The 24,000-nt window shown below is 49.2% G+C and overlaps 1 protein-coding gene across 3 annotated transcripts in view; it reads left to right on the top strand.

Moving 5' to 3' along the window:
* Positions 1-3,431: 3,431 nt before the first annotated feature.
* ULK1 (unc-51 like autophagy activating kinase 1) overlaps positions 3,432-24,000 on the top strand; it is a 78,718-nt gene continuing 58,149 nt past the window's right edge. For all 3 annotated transcript variants that reach the window (XM_032198856.1, XM_032198857.1, XM_032198855.1), the window contains exons 1-5: positions 3,432-3,958; positions 4,469-4,561; positions 4,651-4,692; positions 19,436-19,468; positions 20,187-20,223. In XM_032198856.1, the coding sequence (XP_032054747.1) occupies positions 3,869-3,958; positions 4,469-4,561; positions 4,651-4,692; positions 19,436-19,468; positions 20,187-20,223 (295 nt within the window). In that variant the 5' untranslated portion in view covers positions 3,432-3,868. The remainder of the gene's footprint in view (positions 3,959-4,468; positions 4,562-4,650; positions 4,693-19,435; positions 19,469-20,186; positions 20,224-24,000) is intronic.

Below are 24,000 nucleotides of genomic sequence, written 5' to 3'. Positions count from 1 at the left end.
GGAAATCTTTATTCTTTGTTCTAAATCTTTATTCTGTGTTTGCTTGTTCTTACACAATTCCTTCATAATCCTGTTGCTTTAGCCAATTCGACAGAATAGAATTGTGTCATAGATAATTACACAGTACCTCTGCAGCACTGAGGTGAGGATGGCACTCTTGGATTCCTGCAGATAGAAATGGACATATTTATGACTGCTAATTAAAACATCATATTGGAAAAGAGTTTCATTTGAATCACCAGGATATCAGCTATCTCACTGCTTGTCTTCACATGTGAATGACAAAAAGTTGCACTAACTTGCAAAAGAATTTCAAGAAAATATTCGAAGGTTTCCCACAGCTGGGTGTATGCTTGTACAGTTCTCCACCCGTCATAAATCACAGCAGATCTTCCCCCAGCCATGCATTAGTAAATTGATCTATATATTCTGTCCCCTAAAGATGAATGCCTCCATCTGAGAAGCAGTTGAATACCTGTTGGTGGTAGTACTTACATCATTAACAAATGGGAGACTATCAGAGGAGAACAGAATTTACATGTGTTGGATGCTGGCCTAAATACAATCTCTCACAATTCTGGACATTGGGGAAGAACTGATAGAGCATAAGTGTTTAATCAGCAAACCACAGTGGAGAAAAAAAAATAAAAATCCTACTTTCAATTAAAAAGCTTTTCAGTTGGCCTTCTTTGTTCCAACATGAACAAATGTTTTGTTAATACTATGTGTCTACAGACTGCACTCCAAACATCTCAAAACTGTATTTGCTGTCAAGTGGCATTACGTTTTATTAGTTATCCTTGCGAAGTTTTAAAATCTCTGTAGAAATTTGATGAAATCTTTTCACTAGCCTATTTTTGGAAGATGTATTTGAGCCATTTAATTGCTACAGGTGTTAAGCTGTCAGTACAAAGATCGTGTAGTGCCTCAGGTGTACACAGGGCATCCAGTACAGCTTGGTCCTGATCCCTGTAGTGATCGCTGAGTGCCTTCAAATTTCTTGTGCTGCTTTGAAGTTTAACTTTTTCCACTAGAAAGTTACACACTGAGCCTCCAGGCCTGCATATAAACAAATCCACTTTGCTTAAAAGAAAAATACATGTCAGTGGAGAGGAGGCTGACTTTGCTGCCTGCAAAGCAGGCAACTGCATGCAAAAAGCTACCTTAGAACCCAGGTTTAATCAAAATCTGTTTAGGTTGCACATTTTTTTCATAGCCATCAGCACGTGAAATAACAAATAAGCACACACAGTACAGAACAATTGAACAGCGTTCATATCAACTTCCTCCTCTGCCCTAACTAGAACTGTGTGTCTCTGCTGCGATAGCAAAACAAAGGCAGAAGCACCTGTGGTCACCAGAGATTTTACCACAGTTGTTGCAAGAGCAGGCTTGCAAGCCCTGGCACCCTGGCTATATTCCAGCGAAGGGGGGATACAAGATTTTGCCTACCTAGAAATTATCTCAGAAGTTTCAAAACATTTTCTTCACTTCCTGCCTTAAGCTTTTGCAACTGTTAGGTTCTGTGTTAAAGACAGCAGCTTTGAAACAGCTGGTAAATTCCTGTGTCTGTCACTTGCCAAGTAGCTTTACTTTTTATTTTCTAGTTTTGCAAGTTTTGTGATGTTTGCCATTTTGCTAGTTTCTGAGTTCATTTTTAAATTAACCGCTTGTGATCATTGACAGAAGCCTGAAATTGTGGATGTCATGGGCCTAGAAGTGATACAGCAAACAAGTAGCTTAAGCATATTGTGTTTTTTAAAATGTAATAAGTTTTTAATTCTGAGGGTTGTCAGTACTGAAATCACAAATATACACCAGGCTCGTTTTGGACTGAAGGCCATTGCAAATTCACATAAAGAATACCCTTCACTCGCACAATTCCCCCTAAAAGCTTAACTCTGCTGGAGTTTGAGGCACAAACTACCACTGATCAGACACTGCGGCTTCTGTATCTGGTTTTGGGACAAGCTGTCATTTTTCCAGATACATTTTAAGTTCAGAACAGCACCTGAACATGAGTTATCTAGCAGACGAGGGCAACAGAGCACAGACCAGGCACCGTATCAGCCAGACACTGCCTTTGAGCAAGGCCTGACGCTGTGAGGTGCTGCCTGTTCCTCACTTTTGCCGAAAACAGCGATAACTGCAGCTGTTGGGCGTCATGACACTGAGTACCCTCAGCCCTGCATGTCTGCAGAGCCGGCCGGCCTTGTGTTTGTTTGCACTGTCAGATTACGACAAAATGACATTTTGGGTGAGCTGACGACATCTGGATGCCATCCCCTGACGCGTGCCCACCTGGCAGCTACGGGTAGAGGAAAAGGGCCGGGATCCGAACACGGATCGATGCCACACGATTGAGCAAAAAGCAAACCCCACACTGCGAGGCACAAACAGACGCGCTACCCGAGACGCGTGCTGTCTCTGCAGCTGGAATAGCGTGTTCTGATTTTTGTGTTTTGATAAGGATGCAGACGGGGACAGGGTGTGGGGGCTAGAAAACGGCCCTGGATGTGGGGCTGAGAGCCATTCCGATGCCCTCGGAGGATGTCGGAGAGAAGCAGCAGCGGGCCCCAGGGTGTGCAGCACAAGCTGCCTGTGGAAGAGAGGGGTCTCAGGGTGCGCCCGGCCATTGCCCCTGCAGGGATGATTTTATATTAAATTTTGAAAAACTTGCCATTTATTTAGTTATTTACATTTCTGAAAGATTTTATTGTGGGGGGCGGAGCGGGAGAAGGCTGCCACCACTGCCCCCACAGAGATGTTTTTATGGTAAATTTTGAAAAACTCAGTGTTTATTTAGTCATTTGAAACATTTCTGACTTGTTTGGGGAGGGGGGAGAGAGGTATGGGGGCCCTGACACTGCCCCCTTAGCAACTTTTTTGTGGTAAATTTTGAAAAACTCGCTATTTTTTAGCCATTTGTAACACTTCTATAAGACTTTTATTGGGGAGGGGGAAGGAAACTCAACATCTACTTAGTTATTCGAAACATTTCTGAAAGATTTTTTTTTTTTGGAGGAGGGGGGCAGCTGGCAGACGGCAGCACAAACCCCCCCGGCTTCCAGCTCCTTGCGGGGGGTCACCCAGCGCCCCGTCGGTGCCTCAGGGCCGGGGCGGGCGGCGCCTTTAAACGCGCCGGGCTCGGCCCCCTGCGCCTCAGGTGGCCGCCGCCGCCGTGCCGGCCGCTCCCCCCCTCAGCGCCGCGCACTGCGCCTGCGCCGCCGGGGCCGGAGCCGGAGCCGGAGCCGGAGCCGGCCTGTGTGGGGCCGAGCCGCGCCGCGCTCCGCCGGGCTTTGTGTGGGCCCGCAGCGGGCGGCGGAGCTCGGGGAGGCGGCGGGGACCCCGCGGGCGAGCCCGGAGGGGCGTCGGGCCGCGGGCGGCCCTCGGGGTGGCTCCGCGCTTAAGGTGGCTCCGCGCTTAAGGTGGCAGCGGCGTTAAGGCGGAGCGCGGCTGAAGACTCGCGGCCAAGCCGCGCCTGCCGGGCGGGCCGGGCCGGGGCTCGGCACGGGGAGAGGCGCCCGAAGCGGCCGCCCCGGGGAGCGGAGCCCGGTCCGTGCCGAGCGGGGCGCGGGGAGGGCCCGCCGCTGAGCAGCCGGCTCCTTCGCCGCCGCCGAGGATGAGCGGCGCCCGGCCCTGCTGCAGGAAGAGGCAGCCCATGGACGGAGGCGAGGGCGGGCGGAGGAGCCAGACGCCGAGCTGCCGAGGGGCTGACAGCAGCGGGGCTGCCCCGCGCCGGCCGGCACCCAGCTCCTGACCGCCCTCGGCAGCGGGGCAGGCCCGGGGGAGACCCGGCCCGTGCCAGGGAGCTCCCGCATCGCCGCCACCGCCGCTTCCCAGCCGCGAAGTTCGCCCCGGCAGCGCCATGGAGACGGTGGGAAAGTTTGAGTTCAGCAGGAAGGACCTGATCGGGCACGGAGCCTTCGCCGTCGTCTTCAAAGGCAGGCACAAAGAGGTGAACGAGCTCTTCTTCTCCTCCTCTTTATTAATTTTTATTTTTCGCCCCCCCCCCCCCCCCCCCCCCTTGAACTTGGGCCCGGTGCCGCTGGGAGCTGCCTCTGCCGAGCTCGGGCTCCCCCCGCCTCGGCCCTGACAGCCGGGGACGTACCGGGAGAGCCACCCTCCAGGGAGAGCCACCCTGCGCTGGATTTCCCATCCTCAGGGCTTGGGATAAGCCGCGGCTCCCGCGGCGTGTTTATTTCTAGCGATTAAATAAGAGGATAACCGGCGTATCGAGTAATAAGAAAAACCCGAACCTTGGGATTTTATCCTCGGTCTGGCGAGCGTAATTCAGGAGAGGGCAAGTCTGAACAAGTGAGGGATATGCACCGGGGCCTTCTGTGGTGCTGCAGGACGCTTCTTTCTGTAGTGTTCGCAGCCTGTTCAGAGGCCGCTTATCCCAGCCTACATTTATGGTGAAACTGGCATCTAGCTCTGAATTACATCTGCGCTTCTTCACTTTCAGAAACCTGAGCTGGAAGTAGCTGTGAAATGCATTAACAAGAAGAACCTTGCAAAATCACAGACACTGCTGGGCAAGGAAATTAAAATCCTGAAGGTAAAGGCAGACAGAGTCCTTTTCTTCAGTCTTTGTTCTCTATGTCCATTGTTGCTCCTAACTTACTGTCTTTGTTTTACTTTTTCTAGGAATTGAAACATGAAAACATCGTTGCCTTGTATGACTTCCAGGTAAATACATTCATTTATGGCAAAGCTTTCTAGATTTGGGAGAGGTTGAATGGAATTGTTGGAGTTTTGTTTGGTTTTGTTTTTGTTTTTTTAAACAGTTTGTAATTTAACAATTTGTTATCAAATATATTTCTGAGAAAAAAGTCTCCTCATAAGTTATGGAAAGGTAGACAAAGATGGCTAAGCAGCTCGTGTATGAATTGTGCTCTGGACAATAAAACTTAGGCAGCTGGGAGCTGAGGTGGGAGCTCCTGTTCCCAGGATACAAATGCAGTGTGTGGTGAGTATGTTTGTGCTGGAAGCTCTTGAGTTCTCAAAACATCAGAAATAAAATAAAATTACAGGAGTTACTCTGGGCACACCCGCCTTTTATTTTTCTTCCATGGGTCTGGATATGCCTAAGAAAACTTAATTTTCCTAGACAATGTAGAAATAGTGTGACCGTGACTTTGTAGCATATGATTGCCTTTGGTTCCTGAGGATTTTCATTTGCATTTTTCTGTTGTCCTTGTGGCAATCAGTAAGTGTTTAAAAATTGCAGCAGACGTTTTTAGATTATTGTGGTTTCCCACAGCTGCTTTTTCCTTCGAAGTCAGCTCTGAAGGACTAATCTAAGGGGCTAAAACTGATCTACTCTGAAACCCAAGTTCTCCAGTGACATTTCTTTTTTTTCCTTGAGTTTCTGGTTAACTTGCTGCGTGGCCTGGTGGCGTGAGTTTTTTTTCTCCAGCATTAGTGATGCTTTTTAAGAAAAACACTGCAGGATATAACAGCATGAAGTGGAGTCCTTCTGTTTGTGGAGGCAGGGGCTGGAGGCAGCCTGTCGGCAGTGCTGTTTACCCCGAGGCCTCACACTGGCAAGTGATGGCTGTCGGTTTTGGGGGCCCAGGACCCCATGCCAGACCCCGGTAGCCACCGGTCCCGTGCCGGGGGGCTGCCTGCCGTGTCCCTGGTGTCACGAGGCCCATGTTTGTTGACATTCCTCCTTCTGCATGGATTGGTTCGGGCGGCCCCACGTCACCCGCAGCACGGTGCAGCCTGGTCGCGGTGCCTCCTGGGTGTTGTAGTCTGCCCGTGTCGCCCTGGCTCTGTGGCCCTGGGGGGCTGCATTCCCCTGTGCCCCTGTCCCTGGGGACAGGGTCACGGCCAGGTGCTGCAGGGGGCCGCTGGGGTCAGGTTCCTGGAAAGCACCAAGTGCCTGGCGTTGTTTTTGTTGGAGGCGGGTGGACATGGGGGATTTTAGGTTCTCTGGGAGGGAGGTGAGGCCACTGGGAACAGGATCGCTTCTTGGAAATGCCCTTTGGGTGGGAGGCCACCTGTTCTCTGCTCCCAAACCACCCTGCAGAGCTGGCCTTGCAGAGTCACAGGGCAGTGACTGCCTTTGGCCTGATGCACCCTGCAGAGAAGCACAGGGCTGCAGAAGCTCCCTCTGAGCACAGGCCACCCCAGGCTTTAGGATCTCTTTTTTTTTTTTTTTTTTTTAATTTTCCTTCCCTGCATGCCTAAGTGTGCTTATTCTGTAACTTCTCCATTGAGAGGGCAAGTGGCTGCTTCTGTCTTCCTCTGTAGTGTGCATTTGTATGAAGTGTTACAGTGCTGGATTTACTTCTTGCACATCTTTCAAAACCTGTGTGTTGTGTTAAACTCTCCTTGCTTCAAGTAGCTGCCTGATAGGAAGCAGCTCAAAGATATTTCCTGCAAAAGGAATGACTTCATAACTGCAGCAGTGCATTTTTCTCCTCATGGGATGGCAAATGAGCTTTAGTTAACTTCTGTGTATAGCAGCATGGCCTGGTGAGGTATTTGCAAGAGGCTGTGTAAGATGCCACGAACCAGAAACTTGGGACCGGCCCTGTGCTCAGGGCATGCCCGAGTGTGCATTTAGTTACCGGCGTTGTCAGACGCTCTGTGTATGACCTGGGCAATTTGGTTTCTTGGACAAAGTGAGGTGACTTACCCTGTGAGTAGGGATGTTACCAGGGTGTGGAATCCCCTCTGGTGTAAGCTGGCCTGTAATCAGGCACCTGCAGAGGTTGTGTGTGTGGTGCCTGGTGTTTGGCCCTGTTCTGTGTTCAGGAGTTGTACGAGTAAACAAACTATCTGCAGAGGTAGCAGTGCAGTTCTGCAGAAGTCTGCCTTCTGCCATCCTTTCCTTACTTTGTGGAAAAGACTCCTTTCAGAAGAAGAGTTTAAAAAAAAAAAAAAAAAAGATGCTTCGTTCATAGATGTATATATGTTTACCCTTCAGAGTGCCGTGGGAACCCTTACCTTCTAGGCTTTCTGAAAGTGAAGAGGTTTATTCTGCTCTTACAACATCAGAGAGCAAAAAGGAAAAAATGGCTCCTGTGAATCTCAATGTTGCATTTTGTCTGTCTTTCCTCTGCACCTCCTCTCAGCAGTGACTTGAACTTTTACTTGCATCGTCCTTACACACAAGGAAATGGTTGCCAAAACCACAGAGGCTGTAAGCGAGCGATTACACCCAGCAACGCTCTCGTTCCCATTTTCCTAGTTATAAGCTAATGCTAACCAGGCCCCATACATCAAGATTTTTGATGTGATGCCAGATTTGCCCCCAGACAGGCACTTGCAGAGCTGATACCTAGTACTGACAGCAGCTCACACCCTTGCACATGTATTTTATCCTTCAATTTGTAGAAAATTGCTGTGTTCCTTATTGTTTCATAGGTCTTTGTGGTACTGTCTCATATACAGTGACAAAATAAGACACTTACCAGGAATAAATGATCCTGGTGAATGTTTAATGCAGAGAAGTGTGGTGTCTGGGCTTTTATAGATCCCCTCACCAGGGTCCTAAGAGCAGCATCATTAAATGAGAATGGCTCACAAAATGAAATATGCATATTCCCATTATTATGTGCTCATGTATTAATGAGAGATATTGTGAATAGTCTAGGAGCCTAATGAGACAACCCCTGCTCAAGGGGAGGATAAATCACGTGTTATTGCTTTCCTAAAAGTACTACACATTTAGTGTCTGTACGGAGTTGTGCTGCAGATCTTTCCTGGGCACAGGAGTTGTTTGGCATAGAGTAAAAACCTTCCATGTGCAGGGTGTGTTAGTTGCTACTGAACAACTTCTGGCTTGCAGGGGAGCTAGAGTTGGGGCTTCCAGGCTGCAGTGGTCCAGAGGAGTGCAAGAGTCCAGAGAGACATCTGGAGACCAGGAGGGTTTTTACTGTTTTTGAAGACAGCTGAATGAGATCTTGTTTCTGAGGTGGAAATCAGGGACAACAAGGAAATGTTCACTTCCATTGTATGAGGTTTTGGTTTGGGAAAGGTTTCTTAGAACACGGATTTCAAAACCAGCTCAGCTCTTTGTGCATGCTGACACTGAAAGATTCCTCCCCCCGTGCTGTTCTTTCACCAGGAAGCTTGGTTAAATAGGTGCCAAGTAAAGATCTTACGTGTAACTGTGTTGGTGCTGGGGCAGGTTTACTCCAGTACTGCAGAGCAAAGCAACCCTAGCCCAGCTGCTCAAGGCCTGCAGAAAATCCTCTACTTGTGGACATAAATCATGCTTTAGATATTAAAAAAAAAAAAAAAAAAAGTGTTTTCCTGCATGACCTGGGCAGAAGAATTGCTTTACCAGCACATCTTCCCTGGTTGTGTGTTGTGATCTGAGCTTCCTAAAACAGCCCGGCCATGACTGCTTTTGTGGGTATTGTTGGTTGTTGTTTTTTTTCCCCCCCCATGGGTGGGAAGTAGAAATGCAGTCGTTAACACCACATAGGGCACGGAACTGCTGAGTTTCTATTTCAGCCCCGGTTACCCGAGGGTCTGCTTTCCATAATTTAATGTCGAGCTGGCTGGTTGTGCTCATCAGCTGGGAATGAGCTCAGAGGAATGCTTAAATCACTCGTGCAGTGAAGTCTCACCAAAAACATGTCTGCTGGGGTGACTGTATCACCTCGAGCTCCCAAAGAGTGGACAGAGACCAGGGAGTCCTTGCAGTGCAGTTTTCCTTGTACCCAAGGATTGGGGTGGCAGGACAAAGGTTCTTGGGCTGAAGGATCAGGTGCCCTGGGCTCGTCCTTGGGGCCAGGTACCAACAGGCTCATTCTGTTGCTGCTTTCCATAAAAGTCCCGGTGATCAGTAGGATCCTGGCTGTTTGGGCTGCCACGTGCTGTTGTGTTCCCTGCACCATCCTGCTCTGACACAGAGCTTTTAGCTGCCAGTCCCCATCTCGTGTCCCCTGGCACAGCTCCGTGAGCAGCAGCGTCCTCTGTGCCCTCCAGCACCGCTCACTTCTGCTGCGGTGCTTTGCTAATCTGCTGGGGGGGATGAATCAGTGCTGCTGCAGCGTCACCTCCCTCCTGCCACTGCTCGTGCCACCTAACGCAGGATCTCCTCCTCCTCGGGCACTGCCGTTCAGGTGCCGTGTCGCAGGGGACACGGGGCTCCATGGGGATGCTTGGGATGAATCAGGAGGCACTCTGTGCCTGGGAGATCACGCTCCTGAGGTCAGGCAGACTGCCTGGTTAAATCCTGTTTTAATTCCATCCCTGAGTGAGGCTGGCAAGCTGCCTCCTGAGTGGGTGTGAGGTGCAGGCTCCTCTGAGCACTGCCAGGCAATCCGGCAATCCTCCTCCTGTTTGTGCTGCGGCCGAGAATGGGGAGCCTGCTGTCCTGCTCTGTCAGCATCCTCGCATCTGCTGGAGGCTGTCGCTGTTACTGGAGGCTGGGCTGGCCTAATTTAGAGCTAGAAGGGGGAGAGGATGGAAAATCCATCTGTTCTCTGCCAGAAAGCTTGTAGGGTGAGGCCTGAGAGTTAAATGAATTGAAGTAGCTACATTTATGGCAAGTAGAGTATTTTATACTATATTTTATCGTCTTACATTTCTATCTGATCTTGGCTTCGTTAGCTGGGTACTCCACTGCGCAGGTGACAAATGTCTAGCAAATGTTGACCACTAAATATAGACCTTAGAGGAGTCAGTGAGCTTTTTTTAGAGGGAGTGGCCTTGTTGCATTTCTGAAATGGTCATCCCTGGTTTGCTCATCCTGTATGCAAAGCACATACCTGTGTCCTTCGCACGTGGTGGCGATGTCACGGCAGAGCCAGCGATGTGGAAGGTTAATGGCTCTGAGGCTGCCCTGGAAGGTAGCATTACTCAGGCTGTAATGGCAGATGAAGGAATGTTTCCCAGGAGTAATTGGAAACTGGTAGGCAGGTGTGCTCGCTTGGACGGCAGGGCTCTGGTAGCGGCTGAGGTGCTGTTCACACTGCTGCTCTTTGGCCTTCATCCGTGTTTCCATCATGAAAATTTCCACTGCTCGAGTCCTTGTGGTGACTGAATGCAGTTGCTTCAAGTGGATGAAGCAAGGAGGTAGAGGTTTGGGAGGCAGACGGGAAGAGGGGCTTTCTAATTGTGTTGGCAGGGGAAGAATGTCCCCGAGCAATGGCTGACTGGGGCTGAATTCAGACGGAGAACCATTGCTCGAATTTCTTCCAAATTTTTGTAGGTCCAGACCAAAACCCTGTTGGTTTTGAGACGGGATTGGACTCAACCCTAAAACAGGAAATTGCAATCAAAGTGTGTGTTGCAGAGGCTCAGCTCAATGCTTGAGAGGGTATAGAGAATTAAGGGTAATTAATTCACTCTCATGTGTCTTCCTTTTTCCTCTCTTTTCTGCACCCCATGCTGTCCCACGTGTTGATACCAACCAAAAAGCCTTTGCACAATGGTCAGACTAGCAAACAGCAAGGGTAAGGGCAGTGCTGAAGGCAGGAGTTTGAGCTGGATGCCTCCCTTGGTTTGGGCAAGCTGCTAGAGAAGCTCTGCTCCTCTGAAGAGGACACGGCTCTTCTGTCAGGCAGACAGCCTTCAGCACGAGGCAGCAGGGAGTGAAAAGCTGAGCCCGGGGTGGTCAGCAGAGCTGGTGGTCTTTGATCTGCCCAGTCAGGAGTACAAGGGTGGGTTTTTGTGGGTTTGTTTCAAAACTTTTGCGTGTGGGTTTATCATTGTTGGGGGATTTTTTATTTTTTTTTTTTATTGCTTTCACTTGTGTTCGTGTAGCACAATGAAATGGCAAACCTGATGGAAAAGAGAGATCAGTGGGGTGGTCTTCCAAGGCAGCAGCGTTTCTCAGGTGTGGAGCAGTTAAATCTACTTTACTTAAGAGAAGCTGTCTTAATTATCTTTGCCAGATGTTATGGCTCCTCCCTGAGAAATAAATGTCCACAGCAGAATCCAATAAAAATCTTTGCCAACAGATAGCTTTAGGGCCTCTTTGTGCTTAGAGTATAGCAAAGAGGTGTTTTAACCGGGATGCCGCCTGCTTTATGATGTGAGGCCTTAAATACCACTGTAAATGTGGAAGGATGCTCTCCGCACGCAAAGTGAGGATCTCAAAGCTGCCTTGGCTTTGATGTCTGAGGCTGTTTCAAGGTGGGGGATTGAGAGAAATGAATCAAATCCTGCATCGCTGGCTGCTGAAGGCAACAACGTTCAGTCTGGCTGCGAGAACACCCGGCTTGTCTCCTAGCATCAGAGTAACAGGAGGAATTAGGTCAGCTCAGCTGGCATGCTAGCCATCAGCCAGGCAGCACGCTTCAGTTGTGGGCAGTGAAAGATGCTGAATTTCAAGCCATCAGAGCTCCTATTTCGCGAAGCATCCCCGTGTCCAGGAGCAGATGGGCCTCCCGGCAGCTCCATGCCCGCAGCACGGGGGCTGCTGCCCCAGGCGTGAGGCGGTGTGAGGCTGAGCCCAGATGGGGCCGCTCAGCAGCTTAAAGCCTGTGGTTTGTTGCTGGGTCTGTGCCTTGTGATAACCCTGCACGCACAACGGGGCAGTTCAGTAACTTTCTTTTTGGAGGCTTTTTTGTGTTTGACACATACGCGTATGCTTAATTCAGCTGGCGGTTGTAGCCAGCCTGCTCAGACATACTCTGCTTTCTTTGTCTTAGAAATATTGCAGATTGAAGCCCGTGGTACCTGGCTTCTGGTAACTGGATTTTTTTTCATAATAAATTAAGATAATTTTTATTTGAATGAAAACTCACTTTTTTTCTTTAAATTCCTTGATCTAGAACCTCTGTGCTGTGATGGTGTATACGTGCTTTCCTAAATCTGGTAAATGAAGTATGAAATAAATGAATATGAAAGAAGACTGGCAAAGGCCAGCTCGTGCATCTGCCATAGGAAACCAAGTGGGGGTTGGGCCTCTAATTCCCACAGTTGCATATTTAAAAAAAAAAAAAAAAAAAAAAAACCTCCTGCGGGATATCAGATTAGGTTTCGTGATGGCAAATCCCAAACACACCCACGCTGTTCACAACTGCACTCACTGGCTCTAAAATCCAGCTTCAGTCTGCGTGGCTCCGCTGGTACTTGAGCGTGTCTCGGTAAGCGAGGCTGGCTCAGCGAGCACGATGCCAGCAGCAGCATTCGGCGCGGTGCCAGGTCTGTGGAGAAGCCTGTCCTTGTAGCCTGCCTTGCTGCCTGCCTCGACCCACAGCACTGCTCCTGTGCTTTGTGTAGGCTCGTGCAAGGCAGCGTTACGGGGTGCGGGGATTCCGCTGCAGTGCGTGACTGACCCTGAGGTAATGGGGAGACAAACCTTAAATGCACCCTTAATAAAATGACTGTGATATGCAAAGGAGGTGAGGAATAAATACAGAAACTCAAATTGGATCTAGAGTATTTGGATCATTGTTCTCAGGATTTTGAAGCCACTTCTCCTGACAGCATTAACATAATGCATTGCCACTTGCAGAGAGATGCTTTAGTTCAAAGAAGCTCCCAGGTCTTAGCCCTCTGTTAGCAAAGGGGTGCATGGCAGCAAGTCCCGACTCTTTGGGATTCTGCTGCTCTTTTCTCCACTCTCTCATCCTTGCTGGGCTGTGCAGCAGGAGCCAGCCTTGCACTGCGTGCCCAGAGGTCCTGGGGCTTCCCTGAGAGCTGGCCAGCCGGGTCTGTGTGCTGTCACCAGCAGCACGGGTGACACAGCATTGCCCCCAGACAGCGCTGTAAGAAGCGACTGCTCCTCAGTGTCCCCGCAGCAAGAGTCTTTAATTTGCTGTGGCGCACGTCTCCGGTCTCGCCTCGAAGCTCTGTGACTTGTTGAACCTGCTGCTTTGCCTCTCTCCTCTCATGACAGTGATCCTGCCTTTCGGTTTCCGTGGTTAACGTCAGCTCAGCTCGGGCTTGCTGCAGTGTTTGCTCTGCAGAGGCTCGGCGTGCCCCTGCAGGACGGCCGCATCTTCCTGTCGGGGCACTTCGCGAGCATGGGAGTCGCCCGTCATTCAGCCACCGGTGGGGCCATGGCACTGCAGGCAGGAGAGAGGTGCAGCTCCTGGTCCAAAGGGAGCTGCAGAAAGCCCGTGTTAGTGGCAGGGGCTGGTGCAGTTCCTTCGGGTCTCTTGAAGAAGCCATCCTGCCGTTTGCCTGCAGTGGTGTTAGCTGGCTGGCACGCGCGAAGGCCCTGGACGTGACGGTGCCTTGTTCATTTTTTACGGTCACACAGTTGGACTTCAGGACTGTTGCTAGGGGGATGTGATTGTATGGGAAGTACTTTCCCTCCCTTCCTGCAGCCCATGCAGAACCAGAGGACAGCTTTCCTGCTGTTTGTAATCCACACTGAAGCATGACCATCCCGAAAACGGTTCTGCTTCATAAGCAGAGAATGCTGTAGTGCCTGGAATGGGGGTGTAGCATTTTGCATTGCTGTTCTCAGGAGCCTACAAAAATTCACGTTCAGCAAGGTGGCCATAAACTCCTTCTGCACTGCAGGACCTCCCTTCTGCTTGCCCTGTATCTTGCCTGGTGCTCCAAATCCTGGAGCAAGCTCTCAGGTCTGTAGGAAGCAGAACGTAGTTGAGAGCTGCTGCAGAAGTCAGTCCTCTCTGGGCCTTGCCTCTTACGCTTAGGGTCAGTGTGAGGACACTGGGAGCCCTCGTTCCCTTGGGAATTCACAGATCTGCTGACTCCGCACAGCTCGCTGTAACACTTTCCAGACAGTAGCAGCAGGTTTTATTACTGGGCCTGGATCTGCCAAAACAGGCAAGGATACTGAGTGGGCTGTGGCACGATGGCATTTGCTGTTCGCATCCCATCTACCAGGCTGTGCGTGTGCGACTGCTACTGCAGCCCCAAGTTTCTGCCCTGCAGCGTAGCCCGTGCACGAGAGGAAGGTGAGCACTTGTTGCTTATGCCATGCTCACTCCCTTTGGGGCAGGACCTCGCTGCCTGCACGGCGTGAATCCCAGCGAACTGTCCTGAAACGTGCTTTTTTGTCTGGCCTTACAGCTTCGTCTGGGTGTAAGAAGCACTTTGTGACGCCGTGTCTATGCAGAGAAGAGATTGTATTGTGGCAAACGAGTACTTCTTTTCTTTCTTCATCCGAATTAATTGTTTCCTGAGTAAAGAACTGTTTGAAGTGTTCCTGAGTTCTTTATCAGCAAGGTTCAGAGGGAGTGAAGAGAAGGAGCAGGGCAAGGGAACAGAAGCACAATAGGCTCTGAGATGTTTTTCTTTGTGTGAGGTCGAGAGCCACATGAATATCTAGCTATTTGCTTTAGATCTGTTCTGCTAAGGGTGAAGGCTGGTAGGTGCTGCCACAATTCCTACTAATGTTACTATTGTCTTTTATCTTGCTTCCGTTCAGATCGTTGCGTCAAGAGATAATCCTTGCATAGCATGAAAGTTTTCCTCTTCAGAGGTTAACCTGCTCGAGCCAAGCTCTGGGCCAGAGTGAAATAACCCCGAGAGGCATTACTGCTCGGAAACGTGCTTCTGAGAACAGCAGGTTCTGTCCCCGAGCCCAGCCGGCTTGGGAGCCACGATGTTAGCTAAAGGCTTTTCCAGGTGGTTCCTGTGAAGCAAGGTTTGTTTGCTACAGCTGGTGTGCATAACCCAGTGCCCCTTTCAGAAGAGGGATGAACAGAAAATAGAGATCGTATGTCGAAAGGGCACCAGCTCCGTGAGATCCCGCTGGCAGGGCAGGAGGACGCAGCGTGCCTCGGTGCTGAGGGCCTGCTGCAGCAAGCAGGGGAAGTGGCATTAAAAAACAAACAAACAGAAAAACCTCAAAGCAGTAGAGCTTAGCTTTCAGTTGGTGTCACCTTTATCTTCCATTGCCAGGTTGGACTCCGGGCTTCATGTTGTGCTTCTGTTGGGTGGCACAGTCGGTGAGGCCTGGCCGTGCTCACGCAGGTCTCTGTGGCAATTATCTTCCCTTAGCAGCTGCTGCGGGCGCTGCTTGGGCTGTCAGGCAGCACACGGGGATCTTCCTGGGGGTGCAGGACAGGAATCTCACCGGGGGAGGCTAAGGAAACGCGCAGCCGTGTGCTTCTCTGCAGGAGAGGAACAAGAACAGCTCTGAGCACTTGAGTCCCCACACCTCTGCCGAGCAGCCGTGCCAGCCAAGCGGTGTGCAGCACGGGGTGCAGCAGCAGGGCAGGGCGGTGCTCATCTGAGTCCTCCTCCTGCTCCCCCAGCTCTCCTAGAGATGAGTTAGGTGAGGTGGGAGCTGCTTTTTGCCAAGTTCATACCCCAGCATCTGTTACAATGTTGGTCCCACACGGATGGGTGGAAATACAGCAGTGCTGCGAGGGTTGTGGAGCGCTGTGTAATTAAACGCTTTTCCTTCCTGAGCATCTTTCTAAATCTGGTAGCAGGCTAGGTGCTGGGGCAGAGTGCAGGGGAGGATTGCTCTGAGGAAGTTTCCTCTCGTGGACTTTTTAAGCTGTGGTAGGAGGATGACTAACTGCGGGTACACCCAGATGTTTCCCTTTGGACACACCTAAACACAGGCTTTCCAAGAAGAGGATCATGCCACCTTCCAGTATGGGCGGAGAGAACGCTTTGGAGACAGGACTGCTGCGTCGTAACACCCCTAACCCCATCCCTCAGTGCCTCAGTGAGGGATTTTAACAGAGCGCTGTCCTGGGGTGATCGCTGCTGTGTTCCTGAATGAAGTTCTTCTTTTTCCTCCATCAGCAGATGTGTTACTTGTAGGCAGTAGAGCCTGTTGCCTGTTTTTACACTCAATTAAGTTGTAACTTCAGCGCTGAGGCCTCTGCTGTATGAGCTGCGAGTCAGGCAGCGATCCAGACTGATTAATTATCAGCTTGATGCCTCTGGCAGAGGCCGTCGGTGCTGCTGTAGAGCACAGTCAGGGTTCTGCTGCTGCGTCGTGATGAGAGGAGTCAGGGGGTCGCCTCTGCGCCGCTCCCTGCGCAGTGGCAGGGCTGGCCTGGGCTGCAGGGGCTGCCACGTGCGGGTGGGAGTCCAGAACAGATTGTCTGCAGCGCTTCTTGGACATAAGCCTCTGCAGAAATACAGCAAATCGTAATGTTGTTCTTCTTTCTGATGTGGGAACGGGTGGGTCGGGCATCTCGTTTCTTTAGGGAGACGGCTGGCCTGCAAAGTTTGGCTCGGTGTATTTTTCCTTGGTCTGTTCATTAACAAATAGTAAGGCCTGTGGAAGGATTAAAAAAAGGAAAAAACTAGTTTCTGCTGCTCAGTTGGTATGGGAGAAGTCAGTCAGCCCATTTGAAAAACCAGAAGTCTCTTTAGATGTCTGTTTCCTTTGTAGCCACAGTAAGCTATTGGCTGAAGGCTTTTTCCAAACACGAGTTTGTTTCAGAGGCCCTTCCTTAAATAAATGTTTAGTTTGGTGGTAAAATTCCTACTGCTCTACCTGGGAGGTGAGCCCCGAAATGCGAAGGTGGGCTCCAGCAGGGCACTCACTGGTGCCAGCAGCTACTGGTCTGTAGGGGTTGACAGTCATGGCAAAATACTGCTGCCAAACACCCCTCTGAAATAAATGCATCTGGTGTTGGAGTTGGGTCTGGGCACCAGTTCTGTTTTGCAGTGGTACCTGCTGCTCGTGAATTTACACAGAGCCCTGGCGAATGCCACGCTTCCAGTTCTCCCTTGCAGGCATTTTTCCAAATTACAGGAAGGCGATTTCAGTTCCGCCAGCACAGGGGGTACTGAAGACAAGTTTGGTGAGGCCTGTGTTAACCTTAATCAGCGGAGAAGGGTTCCTGATGCGATGAGGATGGCAGAGGGTGCCGCTGCCAGCGGGGGGCTGGGGGAGCCACCTTTTCCTCCAGCTGCCATCAGGCGCTGCCCCTGGTTCTTGGCCCTGGGCTGGGCAGATGCAGGCAGCAGGCAGCAGGGTGGCTTTGTTGCTAGGGCAGTCGGGCAGAGAATCTCCCCTGCCTGCCTGGGTCCTTATTTAACCCCGTCACTGTGCACATTACTGCCAAAAATCAATGACTTGCTTTATGATGTGTGTTTGCAGAGTCTTTAAATAACGTACAGAGGAAAAACAACCAAGCTACACAGTGTACATTAGCTCTTAGCTAATAACTGAGAAGTTATTACTAATATCTTTTGGATTTAGCTTGTCTAAGCTAAACTTCCTCCTCATTTTCTATACAGGCAACAACATATTAGTGCCCTGCTGGCACTGTACATATTAATGGGTTATTGGTATTGAGCTGCTGTGACTCCAGCACGTTCAGCAAGACTTGGCTCTGCAAAGTGGCAGTGGCAGAGATGAACTCGGTGCAGGCTGCAAGCACTGCTTTAGAAACTTCCTCCGTGCCTGGAAGCTGCCCTGTGCCCAGCTCCGTGGCCTGCAGGCACAGCCGAGGGGCTGCAGCCATGCGTGGGGCCGCGTGTCCCTGCCGCGTGTGTGCGAGCAGGGCTGCGGCACTAGGAGATGGGGCAGGACTGGGCACCGGTCGCTGCATCTGAAGCACGTGTGGGAGGAGATAACACGTGCTGCCTTTAAGTGGAGCCATGGGAAAGTAAGGCCTAGTTAAAGCAGTGCTTACCACGGGTGAAAATACAACAAATGCACTCTTGAAGCGTCCCAGGGAACTGTTTTTTGGACAAACGAGGAGACCTTCAAAATTTCAGCTGGTGAGAGCAGCTGTGAGAGCAGGGAGCACCAGCCCTGGCTCTGGTGAGCCCGTCCTGCTGGGGGAGCTGTGGGAGATGAGGCAATGGGGCTGCAAGTGCTCACATGCATCTCCTGGGGGATGGTGGCTGCGGACAGCTGTGCCTGGTGCCTTTCATGGGGCATGGACTTTGTCTCCCTGCCCTCTGCACTCTTCCAGCCAGCCTGCTAGCATCTGTGTCCCATGCCGTGAGGTCAGGAGAACTGCAGGAGAGGTGATGGGAGGCAGGCAGAGCTCCAGGCACTTGCAGAGGTGGGTTTGGTCCGGGTAGTCCGGCGTGCAGAGCAAGATGAAAGGAGCTGAGAGCAGGCAGTGAAGGCTGCTGGAAAACTGAAATGCTGGAAGGATGGTGTGGGGCTCTTTGAAATTGTAGTGGGGCTGTGAAGGGGAATCAGGCAGGCAGGTGTCTAAACAGCCTGTAAGTAAAGGCATGCTGCCCTGCAGCTATGGAAATGCAGCGAAGTCTTTTGCTCCACCGTTGCTTTCAGTGCTTCTCTGCAGCCAGGTAACTGCTGCCTGCTCCTGGCCGGGACTTGGCCTTGCATTTAGGAAGGGCTTTTAGCATACGAGCTTCTTTGTAGTGGATCTGCTCCTCTCTTGCTTGGGTTCAAGAGGATTTAGATGCTCTTGGTCTACCTGGGGCTGAAACATCTGTCTGTTTGCACATCTGCTCTCTGCTGCTGCTGGTTAGGCAGCTCTGCTAAGGCAGCGTGCTGCTCACAGCCCCTGGAGCTCCTGCTGCTGGGTGCTGTGGGCTTGGGGGGCTCTTCTCTGCAGTAGGGTGTGCTTGTAGAGTATGCCACCCAGCACATGCTTCCAGTGCCCAGGGAGCCAGGGGAGATGATGAGCTAGGGCTGAGGATAACTTTCAGGACTGGAAGAAACACCACAGCACAGTACCACATTTGGGAAGACAAGCATTTGGTCTGAACTTCGTCGGTGTCGACCGCATAATCATGCAGAAAGCTTCAGCTACCACTACTAGCAGGCTCCTAGCTTCATTGGTGCTCTGTTAACGCGTGTGTAGGAACTGGTTGGCTGGTGTTACGTTTTTGACCTGTGTCAATGCTGTCAGATGGACAGTTGTGATGTGTGCTGTTGGTTGTACGTGAGACCTAAAATGACGGCCTGAGCACCCCTCAGCCAGTTAAGCATTGACTTCCCACTGCGTAATGTTATTCGAATGGAGCAAGGGCCCAGCTGTGCATGGTTCCTCAGAAACGTCCTCAGAAACATCTTAGTCGTATCCCTGTGGCATAGCCAAACATTCTGAGCTTGAAGGCAGCTGAGATCTTTCTTTTTTTTCTTTCCCTCCATGAAATCCAAGGTGGACGGAGCTCTTAAGCACCTCTCATCCGTGGGGGTTGAAATGCAGGTCCCAAAGTTGCATTGCTCTTATCATTTCATTCAGACTAGAGCCGCTCATGCAGAATAGCTGCTGTAAAGGGCAGTGTTAAATGTGGAAACGATTAAGACTCTAAGATAATAACGTACCAGCATCTGCAGTGTGTTCTGCTGGTAATCCCAAGAGCCAGGAAGGAACACGAAGATCTAAGCCACAATATAGCAGATTTGCTCTGTTAAACAGGTGCACATTGAGAAAGGAATAGTGTACTTCAATTGGTGTGAGATACCCTATTCTTAAAAAGTAAGTGACCCTCCAGGAATTGATCTGTAAGGAAGTTCATTCCCTCTCTTAAGCCTATCTTGTAGAGAAGAGTTCAACTGTTTAAAAAGGAATACAGCAGTTGTAGTGTGTGTGAAATATTTTGATGCATAAATCTTTGTTTTCTCTTTCCCCAGGAGATGGCAAATTCTGTCTACTTGGTTATGGAGGTGAGTGTCTATCGTTTTTTCAACTTTTTTCATCTTTAACTTGGATTAAGCAGACCAGTTCATTAGACAAGAAGTGTTTTCTGCTCAGTCTCACCTGCAATGCTTTTGCTAATCTAATATGCAGCTGCATACCTTTGAGAACTGGAACAGTGTGGATGAAGATAGCAGTGGGATTTCTTTATATTGCTGCTGTTAGAAGGTCATGCTGGCAGAGGTTTAATCAGTTGGATGCCTTACCTCAAGGGTCGAATGAGCATTACGGGATAGTATCTGCTTCAAAGATTCATGGAAAGAACATTTTATTCACACAGTATAGCTGCAAAGATTTTTGTATGTTTTCTTTCTTCTGCAGTCTTTGCTCTGAGGTCTGTTGACCTTTCCTTAGTGATGTGGAACATAATGTAGGGAATTTCAGTTTTCAGCTATGGCTGCTCCCAGATTTTCCTTAGTCAGCTTCCTGGTGGTCTTCAAGCGGTGACCTTTCTGCTCTCTTGGTTTTGTCTTTCTCTCTGTGCATGCGCAAGGATGTACACATGTAGGGCGAATATGCCAGAAGAGGAAGCTATTGGAATAGCTTTTTTTCTGCCAGTTTCTGAATGTATATTCTGATGTGATTGTTTTTAAATACTGTGATAAGCTTGCAGTGCTAGTGAAGTTCACTGAAGTTTTTAGTCCTTAATTTGCTTTGCATTAACTGAGCTTTCTGTTCTGCTTCCAGTACTGCAATGGTGGTGACCTGGCAGACTACCTTCACAGTAAGTAGAACAGCATGGAAAGTATCCTCGGTATTTGTAAGGAATCACTGATGGTTCTCACTCCTTAAAGTTGCTGGGGCTTGACATCATCCTTTAATCTCACTTCTTAATGTGGCTCTGCATCATGGTTAAACAAAGTTTGGTTTTACTGTTAGAATTTAAAGTTAGTCAGCTGGATAATACTTCGGGCTGCTTATTTGAGGGATGTAATGCCTGGAAATGGCAAAAAATGAAGGATTAAAAGCTAAATTTAAATTTGCCCTACAGCTAGTGTTGAAATCCCTACTTTTGACGAGTGCTTTTGATGATAAGCTTTCTTTTAGGATGAAATTATCTTGGAAAATTCAGATTTCTTCCAGGATATTTCTCTAGTATACATGAGGCACATCTTTATTGAGAGGTTATGGTGCTGCTACAGTTATTTTGATAATCGCATGCTTATATTTCATTGCAACATCTACTTTTCCACTGGCTTCTCTGACATTTTTGCTGGTAGTTCCTGTAGCACTTAAACAAGCAGCACATGCAAATCCACTGCTTCTGATTGAATGAGATGCTTGTAAGCTTCCCAATCCATTCTGCCCTCTAATTACAAGCATTAGGCAATATGGTAATCCTGTGTTGAATCAAAAGGCACTCTAATTCCCCTTGTCTTCATAACTGGACGACGTGCATACGTGCACGTTTCAGTGCAGTGAGCGTTTGTGTTGGATTAAACTGTTGGTCAACCCCACCTCTGATACAAGCTGAGGTTGTATGTGTTCTGCTGAGCAAAGCTTCTGTGGTGGTGGTGTTTTTTAATCATTTCTCTTCTGATAGATCTCTGGGGATGTTGCTGTCGTTTAAAGCCCATCACAGGGTATGTTTTGAGCTTACAGTGGCAGATCTCTGTGATGTATGGTAGAGCTGTAGGAAGCATTCCAGAAGTCACTGTTTTTACTACAGGAGTAACTAAAATTTTGTAGCTTGTGACAGGAGATCAGAGCAGGTTCATCTACGATTTCTTTAAATTCTGTGAATTGGCATTGACACAGGCTGTTATGGGTGGTCACGTTAGTCTCCTGGTGTAAATAGAAGGGCCTCTGCAGGAGTCGTGCTGGCCATGTTCTGTGCACATGGCCTTGGGGGGGTTGCAAGACAGGCCCAAATAAATCAGCCTGGCCTTTCAGACTTCAGCATGATTTGGATTGGACGCGTGTTAAAGAGATGCTTGTGCACCTGTGGGTAAGAGGAGAAGTTATTTTTCCTAAATAACTTTTCCAAAATGGTGTTGTCATTCAACATCAGCGAGCATGCTCCAGTCTGTTACCCTTGGATCAGCTGTCAGGGCGTGTTTACTGCGCTTTCCCAGGCAGCCTCTGGGCTGATTGAACATTTGCTACATCTCTCCACAGTGCTGACCAAAAGCCACCTTTTGAGGTGATTTCATCCTTTTCCTATGCCTCAAGAGCTACCAGGCAGGCAGGCCTCGTGCTGACCCGCAGTAAATGTTTGTTCTGATCTCCTGACCTGTTCCCAAGGCAGCACACTGAGGGCCTCCTCACTCAAGTGGAGCCCATGAAAATAAACAGAGGGGATATTATTACTTCTCAGTAATGGCAAAGGGAGGCTTGTGAAACAGTGATCTCTGCAAGAATGTGTTGCTGACCACAGGCCTCCATGGAGAGGCCTGGACTTCAGTGCAGCCTCAGTGTTTTGCCAGTTCTCTGGGGAAGATGAGAGAGTGACCTTTTTTTTGCAGGGACAGAAGTACAAGTTTCCTGTTTGGGATGTCATGGAGACAGTGAGTTGTCTCGTTTGCCACATCTGTTTGGTGACGTCTAAATCAAATGAGTCTTCTGTATGTTCTCCATCTGCTGATGGTGGCCGGTCTGAAGACCGTTTGCAGACCGATGTGTAACTGTTCCTGGTTTTGGTAATCGTCCTGTTTGGAGCATGCTAATGCTGCTTTTCCTGATTTTTGTAGAACAAGACAACTTGATCTGATATTAAACCTGCTAGCCTGAAGTAAATGAAAGGTGTTAGTAGGAAGGATGTGTCAAAATGAGCTACAGGCAGTACACAGAAAAATCCAGGTGCTGCAAACTGTGAAGGGAACAGGAGTCCGACCCTTAGCTCTTCTGTTGTGGGGTTTTGAATCCCTGAGCTTGATAGTACAGGTGACATTTTTGCCCTACTCTTCATAGACTTCAGGAGTCTCTGAAAGTGACAGTTGCATTTATTTCTCTGTCCTTCAGTTGGAGATTGCTGCTGTCATTTGGTAGACTAATGGGCTGAGTATGAGAGATAAGGACTCTTGTTTTTCTCTGTGATGTGTCTGTTAATGAAGTGAAGTAAAAGGGTATGCCCCTGTGCTCCCGGTGTAACCGCCTGTCCCTCTTCTGTTATTGAGGGCATCTTCTCAATTTCACAGTCCTCCCTTGCCATGCTACTGTGATTCTTGAGATGTAATGCTGCCAGAGGACCTGGCAGCCCTCTGCCTAATTTTTCTATGCTGCATTGTGGTAACTTCACTGTGCCACCGCAGACTGACTGGAGGAATCTCTCTACAGGCTCAAGACAGGAGCATAGATGCTCAGTGTGTTAGGAACACAACACCTTTGAAAGGTTAAAAGCTTCAAGTGTGAAGTGGAAAAAGCTGAAATTGGTAGCTTAGAGGCACTATATTCCTCAGGGGAATGGGTTCTCTGGTTTCAGCTATAATGATTTAAATATATACATATATATATATATATATATATATATATATATATATATATTTTTTTTTTTTTTTTTTACCCCAGTTTGAAAGGTTAGGGAGGCTTAACTGGTTTGAGGGAATGGCAGCTAGCGTGGTGTTCATCTTATTGCCACCACACTATATAAAAGGGAGGGTAACGCCTTGAAGATGTGGCATGCTGCTGGAACTGCAGGTCAAGACAAGGCTCTACAGAAAACAGCTCTGCTAGAGGCGAGCTGTATTTAGCCAGGAGCTCCTGATTGCCTGCTGGCTTAATAACGCTAAGAGCCAACAAGTTCCAAGCCTTGTTTCTTGTTTGGGGGAAGATGAGACAGCCTCTCCTTCCCGGGGCCTGAGCTGAATTGAGCAAAACTTGTTGGAGCTCTTGCTGTTTTGCAGAAGGACGGGGTTTTAGCTGTTCACAAATAGGTGTCCCAGTCCACCTGGGGAAAGCTTTGTTAAAGAGGAGGAAGTAGAGTGGGTTTTTTGTTGTTTTTTCTTTTTCTTCCTTTTTTTTTTCCCCAGAAGATGTAAGTAAGTTTGGTAGGTCTGCATCTAAGCTGCCTCTTACATCTTTAAGGTCTCTTCACAGAATCGCCCCCTCTTGCAGAGCAGCCTTTTGAATTCCAGCCGAGTGCCAGTCCATGAGGAAAAAGGCCCAGCAAGGGGAGAGAAACTCTATAGACATGTGCACTTGTGTCACGTGTACGCATCCAGGAGCGGCTGATGGCCGTGGTGACATTTTAGCTCTGCTTGTGCCTCTTCCTAGAACAGCGGGGTTTGGGAGCAGTGGGAGTTTATTTTCTATTCTAAATGCTGTTTAACTTATCTGTTTCCCATGCGCATATTTCAAAAGTTAGATTTTTAATTTCCTGTGTTGTGTTAAAGCTGCCTGCAACCTCATCTGTGTTTTCATAAGGATTCCTCCCTTCTAGCTGATGAGGCAGAGTAGCATTTTGAAGTTCCTGCCAGCTTGTTTTGAGGTTTTACTAGAGAACAGCTGGAAAAATACTAATGAAGTCCCGAGTAATTTACCGGGCCTTCTACAAAAGAAATGA

This window comes from Aythya fuligula, chromosome 17 (assembly GCF_009819795.1).
Source record: "Aythya fuligula isolate bAytFul2 chromosome 17, bAytFul2.pri, whole genome shotgun sequence".
Lineage (NCBI taxonomy): Eukaryota > Metazoa > Chordata > Aves > Anseriformes > Anatidae > Aythya > Aythya fuligula.
This window is presented reverse-complemented; position numbering and strand designations above follow the sequence as displayed.